The 11,249-nt window shown below is 41.1% G+C and overlaps 1 protein-coding gene across 2 annotated transcripts in view; it reads right to left on the bottom strand.

Annotated features, from left to right (window-relative positions):
* Positions 1 to 11,249, bottom strand: part of MAMDC2 (MAM domain containing 2) — a 125,144-nt gene that overhangs the window by 49,598 nt on the left and 64,297 nt on the right. For both annotated transcript variants that reach the window (XM_015594463.2, XM_025051394.1), the window contains exon 6: positions 3,392 to 3,648. In XM_015594463.2, coding sequence (XP_015449949.1) covers positions 3,392 to 3,648 — 257 coding nt within the window. The remainder of the gene's footprint in view (positions 1 to 3,391; positions 3,649 to 11,249) is intronic.

Below are 11,249 nucleotides of genomic sequence, written 5' to 3'. Positions count from 1 at the left end.
AAAAGAGTGACTACTAAGCCCTAAACTGTATTTTATTGGTATACTTTTCCCCTCTCTTGAGTGTCAGCTAAAGTACCTATGTCATTTTCTAATACAACTCAAGAATTTACAAATTGCATTATAAACTTCAATTAAAAAAACAGCAGTCTACTTGCAGAAAGCAAGCTTGTTCTCCCCTTGCCCTTCACAGAGAACTAAGCCGCTCCAACGTCCTTTCCCTTTTTCATACAGGGAATTCTACTCTACATGAGGGTCTTGGACAAAGATGCAGCAATCAATTACCCTGATGGCTAAGGCATAATCAGGTCCAGAAATTCTATGCATGGATATTAGGATTTCAGCATGTCCAGGCACGTTTGAGTGGTTAGAAAGAACGTGGGGTTAATGAGTTCAATCCATTTAGTTTTGCTCTTTTTTCTGCCACCAAATTTAACTCTGAGTTTAATCAACCACCCTTTGCCTGTGACCATGGGGATCGGGTATGCTCAGCACAGCATTGACTTGTGCTGGGAAAAACCACCCAAGTGTGCAGTCCATTCTTATGAATTGATAGCGCGAGAAGATAAAGTGTTGAGAAAGGGTTGAAACTCAAATGCCTACAAGAGCCAGGCAGGTCATGTAAATGCATGACAGGGCTTGTATGATGCAGCAGGAAAGGGTGCAGACTGTGGTGAAACGGAGAACTCAGACTGTGGTGAAATAGAGTGCTATCTAAAGGGGATGGCTACTAGTCAGCTTTGTCAATTGCTGACGTGTGGGGATTTGGACCTAATATGTCTGGATCTACCAAATTGTCAAGAAGATCTGGATCTTTAGATTTTTATTTAAAAGCTTTGAATTTTCAATATTGGCAATTAATTGAAAAATTAAAACAAAGAAGCAAAAAACAAAAAACTAAACACTTCAGAGTCAGGCAAATCATTGTAGGCTAGATCTGATCCATGGGCTTCTGATTTCCAGCCTCTTCTGAAGTGAATGGTGTCTTGGAGGCAGACAGACCAAAGTTTAAATCTCATTTCCATCACTGACAAGCTAGGTGACTTTGGGTACCTCTCAGGGCTTCACTTTTCTTATTTATAAAATAAGAATAACAACTCCAACCTTGTAGGACTGTTGAGATTGCATGAAATGATGTATATAAAGGTCCTAGAATGCAGTCAGGTGCATAGTGAGTTTTGAATTCATGAGGTAAATTCATGCCTTTTTCTCACCATGTTGAGGCCCTCCTGAACTCAATATTCAGATCTAAGCACAGTTCACCACAAATTAGCACAAGCAGGGCCCTTCTCTCTTCCAGGTCTCAGTTTCTCCATTTTTGAAAAAAAAGAATTTGGACAAGATGGTTCCTAAGGTCTCTTTCAGCTTAATAACAATGGTCCTGCAGAGACTTGGTGCCTAGACTGCAAAATCCAAGTGGGACCTGGAATTTGTCTCTGGCACGGTGAGAAGCACTGAGAACAAAGGGAACAGATGTGGACAAATGAGAAGGAGCAAATGAAGTTGACAAGTTAACGCAGGTCCATGACATTTAGTTCTCAAGATGCCAGCTGATGAAGAAGGTGAACAGCAGAACTTATACTACCGAGCAGGGCGAGTAAGAATATTTCTGATCAGAATATGATAATATGCTCATCAAAGCCCATGTGCTGCTCTCTTGTTCAGAAATAGGGTCTCAAATGTTTGTTTTCCTTTTTAAAATTCATTTGAGAATATGGTGACATTAAATTCACTGATTTCTGCAGGATATTTCTTTTCCTGGAAATTACCGAGAGCAAACAATACCAGCATAATAAGTTCAAACTACTAGAGCAAAATCACACATGTGTGAATCAAAAGGATACATGTTGAAGTTTAGTAGTATCTAGAATTGTAATTTTTCAGCTTTGATTTTTTAAAAAAATTCAGCAATGTCTCACTTGTACAAATGTTGCCCAAGGAGTTTATGGTTGGAGGTCAGGAGTCTGGAAAGAAAATGTGTGTGTGTGTGTGTGTGTGTGTGTGTGTTATGACTTTAATAGAAGGAAAAATTCCTGAACAGTATGTGCATTTCCCTTTCCTTGTAACCCAAACATACAAAATTTTCCACTGGGCTGCAAGAACAAGTCAAGGCCTTTAGCCTTTGGGATAGGAAATAGCACAGTTGCTGCAAAAGGCACTGTGCTCTTTCTGGGGTTGCATGCGGGGAGCACAGAGGGAGATCTGAAGTGGATCAGGGGAGTGGCAGGCACACCATCAGTAGACAGGACACGTCAGAAACCAAGACCCAACACTCTGAATCTCCACATCAGGCAAGCAGATGACACCACTAAAATGCATCCAGAGGATAATCTGCTCCTTTTGCACTTTAAAGGAAACTAGGCAAGTTATTGCAAAAAAAGTGCAAAGGGAAAAGCAGGAGATATTAATAACCTGTGGTAACTAAGACTCTACTTAAAGCTTCAAATTTGCAATCACAATGTTGCGCTCACTGATTCTAGAGGTCCAGCGGGGTCCTCAGACAGAGCTGGGCCTCCTCCTTCAGCTTTAGGTTAGATTTTATAAAGTCCAGAAACTGTTCTAAGTGCCCTGGCACTCACCAGCTGTGTGACCTGGATAAAAAATGTCAAACTTCTTGGACTCTCCATTTTTCCTTTTCATTTGTAATATGGGAATAATTTTATCTACTTTGTTGGATTGTTATAAGTACTGGAGTATGTCATAGATATAGGGATGTATAAATATATGTGCTTGGAAGAAAGCTCTACAAGGATAAACACCAACACGTTAGTAGCTCTCATCTTTGCAGGGTTGACCCCAGGCTGTTTTAGTTTGTTTTACTTTCTTGAATTTTCTAATTCTTCTGCATTGGACACTTATCACTCACATAACTATAAAAAGTTTTAAGACAAAACACCAAAGCTTGTTTCAAATTGGGACCACAATCATAAACTTATCTGATTTTTATGATATTATTTATAAAGAAAAAAATAAGTTTTCTCTAGAAAGACTACTCCCTCAAGTAAAGGAAAATTTCATAACTGCTTTTGGGAATAAAAGTTCAAAAGATAGCTTCTCTTAGAAGGCGCTGATCCCTTTTGAACTTCCCACGACCACAATGCAAGGTTCAGAGGGAGAGTGGGCCCAAGAAATCTAGTTACTTCATTTCATCCTTAGAAAAAAATAGTCTTGTTAGAAAATGAAGGTGATAAAAGAGGAAGGCAGAAGGGAATACAGAGGGAGGAAGAGAAGTGGAGGGGGCCCGGGAAGAGAAAAGAAAATAAAGATTGAGACACAAAGAAAAAGAAGAATGAGCGTGAGACTGTTGCAACTTCTGACCTCCACGCCTGAGTATGGGCCGCAGCCCTGCAGAGTGGCCAGGCCAGGGCACACCTGGCACACCTGGAACACCTACCTCCATGGGATATGGTGCACTGAACTCCACTTCAGCGAGGTTCCAAGAAGGATTCCCTGGACTGTTAGTTTTCCAGATCTCCTCATAAAAGCCAGCCGCATCCCGAGTATAGAGGGAGAAGACATTGTCATTCCCCTGCTGGAGCTGGTAATAAAATGACAGACAGCCGGACATGGGGGCCGTGGTCATGGGGGAGATGAGCTGGGCCACCTCCTGGAAGTGCTTGACGTAAACCGAGTCCACATACATGTAGTGCCCTGAAAATCACACAGAGAAAACACAGCATAAGACAGGCTGGGGGTTTTTCAGATGAAATGGTGTGATTCTGAGGTTTACTTTGAAATGATCCAGTGGGAGTGGTGGAGAGGAAGCAAATGAGTTAAAGACAAAAGATGTTTGGCCACGGGTTGATAAACATTGAAGCTGGTAGGTAAACACATGGAGTTCACTGTGCTCTGCTAAATACAAGATAAGAACCATTCTTTTTCTTTTCCTTGCTTTTGATTGATGTAAACATACTTATAGAAAGATAGATGTATCATCTGTAAAGTGCTTCAGTTTTCACAGTCATGGAAAAAAACAAAAAACAGAACATTACCCTGGAAGGCCCCTTCTCCAAGCCTTCTTTGAGTTATAAGGGGGCTAACAGCATACCAAGCATACTATCTGTTCTTAAAAAGGCACAGAGGAACTGTCCTGTACATCTTTACAATGTACATAAAATGTCACTGTGTATTCTTTGAGTGAAACTAAGATTTCGAATTCATACTAGATGACAAGTTGTACCTCTTTAATAGAACATGTAGGTCAGTCAACACTGCAGATAGGATTAGGATTGGGAAGGTGTGATACCACTCTTGGCAAGGTCTTGGTGGGATCTGGACTCCATTAGAAGCATTTTGGTGAAACTGAGAAATGGTGAGGCAGAATGGGGAGAGTCTGGATTTGGCATTGAAAAAACTAAGCTTGAATCCTGCTTAACTTCTTACTAGCCCCACAACCTTTTAAGCAAGTTACTGAATCTGTCTGGGTTTCGATTCTCTCATCTCTAAAATGAGAATCAAATACACGTCTCATTGGGAATCAAATACATGCCTGTGGTGGTTTTCTGGCAATTTTTGGCGTTTCTTGACTAGTAGATCTCTGCCTTCATGTTCACATGGCATTCTCCCTCTGTTCGTGCATGTCTCTCTCCGTTCCAAATTTCCCCTTTTTTCAAAGAATCCAGTCATAATGGATTCGAGTCCCTCCCTACTTCAGTATGACCTCATCTTAGCAAATCGCATCTGCAACAATCCTATTCCCAGATAAGGGCACATTCTAAAGTACCGGAATTCAGGACTCCAACATGTGGATTTTGAGAAAATATAATTCAACCCACAATACACCCCATAATAATTTTTTAAACTTTGTGTGTACCAAATAAACACATCTGCAGGCTGGAAATACCTGATGAGATCCCAATTTGCTGCCCCTGGGGCAGGGTTTTAGAGAAGGAATTAGAACGTCAGACTGAACAGAATCAAAGAAACTCTGATGTGCAACGAGGGCCATGTGCCAATGTCCTCTAAATGCACTAGACCACTTTACTAATGGTGAATGTAAGTGAGCAGCTAGTCTCTGCAACACTCTTTTGTTTACTGAGAACTCATGTGACTGGCAAAGGCAGAGGGGAATTTTTTAATGCCCTTGGTAATATGTCGTACCGATAAAATTGAATCTCTTTCCAAGATACGCCACTGTGGGAACTGGATGGAAAAGCTATAATACTTTGTTCACTTGATATCTCACTGCAGGGGCCATGGAGGTGGGCTGCTGACCTTTCCTTCAAGTAAATGTGCTGCCTCCAGCTGTTTGTGCCAAAGCCATGCCACACTGGGCTGTTCTCAGCCGGTGACCAAGCAGAGCAGGGCCAGTCTGTCTGAGATGGGGCTCTTCAGCAACCTCCCATTAGTCTGGCCCTTCTCTTTCACAGGTTTCAGCCTTCCACCCTGTGCTGAAGGCTCTCCCCACCCAAAGCTGCATTATGATTTTTGTGGAACTTAGGCACTTTCACTGTTGTGGGCCACTTTCTCCATGAAATGATATTAAAATTTATGTTTTATAACTGCATTGGCTTAAAGATGAATATAATCTAGGCTGGACTTATTTTATTTATTATTAAATTAATTTTTTTCTTTTGATTTTAAAATAAATGAAATAAAAACATTCTCACGGATTCCTAAAAATGTCATGGTTTCTGGGCACTGCGACTTACGCCTGATGGATATGATGGACTAGCTGAGCTACCCCAGCTCTCTCCCCTTAACTTTTCGCAGCCATTTGCCCCAATAAATCTCTTTCCCACCTAATCCCATTTTAGTGTCTGCTTTTTGGAGGACCCAAACTGACACAGCCATGAAGAGGAAATTATTCTACCCAGGGCGAGGAGCACCTCAAAAGACTCTAGGAAACTCTCAGTGAATCTGGGAGAAACCTCACAGATCCACTTGAAATTATGTATTCTTCTTCCAGAGTGCATGATAACTGCGCTTAGAGAAATGTCTCTCTCACACCCCATCCCATTATAAATTCGTTTTGCTCACAGTTGACAGAAATCTGTCTTGTTTAAAGGCTCGTTTCTCACCTGCTGTGTGGACAATATTTTAATCCCCGAATTTGTGGTTAAAGTCCCTCATTAACAACTCATGCATTAGACATTAGGCCAAGTGAGCCACAATCACATTTCTATCCCCTAAAAATCCAGCAAACATAATGTGACCTACCCAAAGTGAGTCAGAGAGGCTTCTGGGAATGAGAACAGGACTGCTGACAAGTCCCATATGGAACCACTAGACCTGACCACATGCCCCCCTCTCTTTTCCATCATTCATTTGCTGCCAGTGTTGGGTATTATTTACTGACAATCTGAGTAAGACTAAGTTTTTCACTGGAAAACAAAAGGTAGCTCATCATAAGTTCATCATCTCGGTTGAAGGGATGGGGATGATTCAGAAATCACCAGGTGTCTGCCCCAGGAGGTCATGCTGGAGGAATGACCACCTGCCCAGGCTGAGTGTGTGTCATCAGTACAATCTGCTCTGAGGAAGAGAAGCAAATGGTTGGGTGGGTACAGGCACCGTTTTATCACCTTTCCAAAGAGAATGAAGAAAGTAGCCTGGAATTCTTAGGAAATTATGTCTAGCGTCTGGTATTATGAGAATACCCAGTTCAATGAGGCCAACCATCCTATCTAGTTCAGTGTTCTAGAGCCTCCAGGATTTCTGAGAGAGGCAATTCTTATCTACCATTTAAGTCTGAGTAGGATGAAATTAGGTATAGATGGACCTTATGTGAATAGGATCCTATAATTAACCAAATCATTGCAAATTCTGTAAGCCACGAAGATTTTTAAGTATTAAAACTTTAACCGGATGTGGAAGAGTCTATGAAGGGCACAATGGGCTCCCCATAAAATTAAAAATTGAGAATTTTGTTGTCGCTCCTCTAAAGTCTATGCTGCTTTGCCGAACTCAGTGGGCACCAGTCTATTTTCCCCTATTATACACTAAATTCTGGATTATATACTAAAAGCCTGTGGTTTCTAGGGAAAAAACAATTTCCAATTCTAATGAAAGATCAAAACTCTCAGTGATGCCAACTAAAACTCAGGTCCCCTCTGGAATCATGCCTGCAGTGATGGCAAATGGACACTTGCTTCCAAGAGGACTTTCTTCCTTTCTTGCAGCAGCCCGCTGGATTCACTCAGTTTTTTTATGTGGAACCAGAGGTCCTTGGTAGTTCGTCATTTTCTCTTGAATTAGGAAAATAACTTTGAGGGAAGTTCCTGAATTTTTATTTTCAAACAGCCTGGTTAACCAGCATTCCACAAAGACTGCCGTTGGCTTGGCTGCGAAGCTAAAGACGTCTCTGACTCAGCTGTGATTCCATCCCATTGGCCACATTTGCGCTCCACTTGAGACGCCTGAATCCTTGTCACGGTTGTCTGGACAAGCCATTTCCCCGGTTAAGAGGGAAACTTGGTCTGCAGAAATGTTTGCCAGTTGAAAACACCCATTAGTCTGCTGCCATTGTGAGGAGACAGCACCCAAAGACAGTGAGTTTTCATGCCTATATTCCCAGCCTATGAATCTGACAGTTTTCTTCATGAACCTTTAGTTCTATGGGTTTGAGTGAATTTTACTATAATAGAGTCAGACGCTAGTCTTTTTATACAGCTTTCAGGGATGACATAAATGTAAATGAATGTGAAGTGGGACTTCTCCTAGTCTCTGCTAAGACTTCAATGCCAAGAATAATGGGTGACAAGTATCTATTTTCTAAAGAGCGGTGCAGACCCTCGATGTACAATTTACTACATTGCGACAGACCTGGCACCTAAGCCAGCTCCACCACTTTTAACCCATCTCTCCCCTTCAGCCTGTATATATGGCTAGGCCAGAGAAGGATCACAGAGATAGGAGGCAGGGTTTTTTTTGAAGAGAGTTGCCATAGAGCTGACCTGCCATGTGTTTCCTTTTGACCTCCAAGGGAAGGGGAGGAAACTCTTTCCGTTCTTACCCTGATTCAAGGGAACCACTTGCAGAGAGGGTGGAGGAGGGCAACTCCATCTAATCTCATCTTTACCAGTGCTCACAGAAATTCCAAGTTCTGCAATTGCCTTGGGCCTTGAGAGGAGGGTGGTCAGAGTTACTGAGAGAACTTGATGAGGGATAAGTGGAGTTTATGGGGCTGGTGTCTGACTCTTGACTGCGTAGATCTAAAGGCAAGATGGCTATACATGGGACCTCTTAGGGTAGGGTGGAGAGAAAGGATTTTGTTTGCTAGTGAGCTATACTTCCAGAATTTGATGGGGCAAAGATTTGAGTTCTCTTAGCCTAAATGGGCAACTCAGATAGTAGCTGGGCTAAAGTGCCTTGAAGGTCTTTTTTCAAAAAGACTGCATGCAGGGTGATAACTCTAACAGAAAGAAGCTGGCCGGGTATACCATTGCTTATAGATGCTAAAGGGGATTCATAGATGGCCAGCCAGAGAGAACATCCTCCCTGTCTGGGAATAGTGAAGCAAGATTCCCCATTGGCGTGAGAGAAATGGCCAGCTTTTGGCCTCTAGTAGTATGAAGGGCTTCAATTCCAGATTAAACAGAACCAGTCACATAAAACCTTTTGTCCCCTTCCCTTTCCTTTCTGTTCCGCCGTTATCATGCTACCCCCAACCCTGGAAGAGCCAGAAGCAGCGCAGCATAGTGAGTAGGGGAAGAGCAAAGAGAAGAAATATAAAGAAATAAAGCACAAATGCTCTCACTACTACTCTACAGTTTTTTGGCTGGGGGAAGATTAAAATTAGATAAGATATTAGAATTTTGACTTGACTGAACTTAATCCTTGAAAAAAAGGCTGTTAGTTAATACCAGCAAATGTTTGGAAAGCTATGATAAGTTATCCAAGAACAGAGAAAGGAGATCTAACAGAGCTTGCACAAAGGCAATAGTAAGAAAATGAATAAACCTGCCTCCCGACTGAGTGTTCTGGCAATGAACCAAATGGATCAATGCAGAGCGAATGAATAGGTGCTGTTAAGATAACACTTGAGCTCAATCTGAATCAAAATGAGAATAGAGTGTCATGAGCTATGGAAGGACGATCCATCCATCTCATGGTCTTTGATGGAATAAAGTAATTCGGACCTTATTTTAGGTTTTGAAACCTTGGTCAGCTCCTTCTAGAGTGCACCATAAGCAGGTTTGAAATAAAAAATCTCAACAAAGAAATGGATTTCCCTCATTATTTTTCCAGCAATTATCTGCTTTTTGCTAAGGGAGGTAGAAAATAGTAATGATGATCTGAACTGCCAGTAGATTATCTCCTGAAAGATTTTGTTTCACTTCATAAAATATTAGCAAAGAAAAAAATTCATCCATATATGATGAATCAGAACTGAGTACGGAAAAGCAGGCTGATATTTCATCCCCTCCATATTTCAAAGATGTCCTACCGCAATTCTTACTGCATTATTTTAGCCACTTTCATCACTTGATTAGAATTTGGACTCACAGTGCTTATTTGAAGTCTGACTCACTGTATTGGGCTGTTAAAAATGCACAGAATGAAGGAAAATTCATATCTACATCATATTATTCAGATATTACATTTACCGTTTACATTTACTGCTCCCTTTTCTACAACACAAAGGCCAGAGTCTGCTCTGAAGTGCTCAAGTTTGTGAGCAGGTATGCAGCTTCCTTCACCCCTGCTGTTTGCGTCTCCAATTTTTTACCTGAAAGCAAAGCGTAAGCTGCTTCCAGTATACAAATGAACATGAGATGAGTTCATATAAAGCAAAATCTTCTGCCAAGGCCAGACATCTGAACCATTTAATCTTTACTTTGTCATCCGAATTGATAGAGCTCAGGGAAAATCAATATACCCAGTAGAAGGCAAACATAATAAGAAAGGCAACCTCTCTCTTATTTAGAGCATTAGAGGGTTTTTTTTTTTTTCTTCCAAGAGTGATCCTGGTCAAACCTTTGAGTCATATGGGCAGAGAGCTTTCCAAATAAAATATTTAAAAATCTTTAGAACTCATCTTTTTTAGCCTCAACTTATATAGGGTGAAGTCTTACAAAGGAGTCCAGGTGTGAGGAGTGTGAATGAGTGTGAGCGTGTGTGTGTGTGTGTGTGTGTGTGTGTGTTAGGAATGAGAGGGCTGTTTGGCTAATGACTGGGCAAAATGTCAGTCCAAAATGTGAAGAGAAATTAGAGTGAAATAGCATAAGAGAGTTGAAAGAAGCAAGTGAAAAGCAAGCATCCGGGCATCCTACTCATGATAAACAGGAACATAACCTAGGATCTAGAGGCTACTCTGACATCATCACACATCTTGACATTCTCAAATACTCTCCGACCATCTAATAAACCATCCATTCTCCTGCCTATACATCTTTGCATATGCTGCACTTATCTTCTCCTTATCTATCTAGCCAAATTCCAGTTCACTTCCTCTAGAAAGCTTCTCTTGAACCTCAAATCCAAAGTAGCCTTTCACTTTTATGGTCCTATATAATTTATTTCACACTTTTGTTAGTCATGTATCACTGTGCATGTTTACAAATAGTCTGGTATTTGAATAATCTGAAGAATGCCATAATACATATTAACACAATTATATTAAAGGCACTCGGAAGTCCTGAAATAAAGAAGTCCATTTAGCTTTCTTTAGTGCAGGGGTTCCCCAATTTATCTGACCACATATAGCCCTTCTTCCCTCATATAATGATTATTATACTGAAAAACTGGTATTCTAGGGAACAGCACTTGAGAAAAGTTGCTTCCTGCGATCTTTTTGAGGTCAGTGACTATTTTTGTATCACCAGGATATGCAAGAATGCTTGAAATATAAAAAGTGCTTATTATGTGTTTGTTGAATAAATGGAATGAATGAATGAGTGAGTGAGTGATGAATGAAGAAGTCTCATTCTGGTATTCATGTTCTTACTGGACTGACTATATAATTCAGTGGATTGCTGGAAGGTAGATAAAAGTTCTCCCTAGATTTCTTCCCTTCAGGCTCAGAATCAGCCTCGGTATTGACATCAGGAAACTAAGCAATTCTAGTGGGTAGCTGCCTGCCTTGGGGAAGTGTTTTAGAACAGCCAAGGGAGAAGACAAAAGAGGAAAATGGAGAGGGGATGATGGAACAGAGAGAGGAGAGAGGCAAGTGCCTATGGCTGGAGCGATGGTGTCTCACCACCAGGTCATATTGCTCCTCAGGGATGATCACATCATTGTGTCTATCTCTTGATATAGATATTCAAAATCTTCTGGTCAAGATATTAGAAAAGACGAGTCCTCTTTTCTTA

The sequence above is a fragment of the Pteropus alecto genome, unplaced genomic scaffold, assembly GCF_000325575.1.
Source record: "Pteropus alecto unplaced genomic scaffold, ASM32557v1 scaffold95, whole genome shotgun sequence".
Classification (NCBI taxonomy): Eukaryota; Metazoa; Chordata; class Mammalia; order Chiroptera; family Pteropodidae; genus Pteropus; species Pteropus alecto.
The sequence above is the reverse complement of the archived record's forward strand: the minus strand, read 5'-3'. Positions and strand labels throughout refer to the sequence as shown.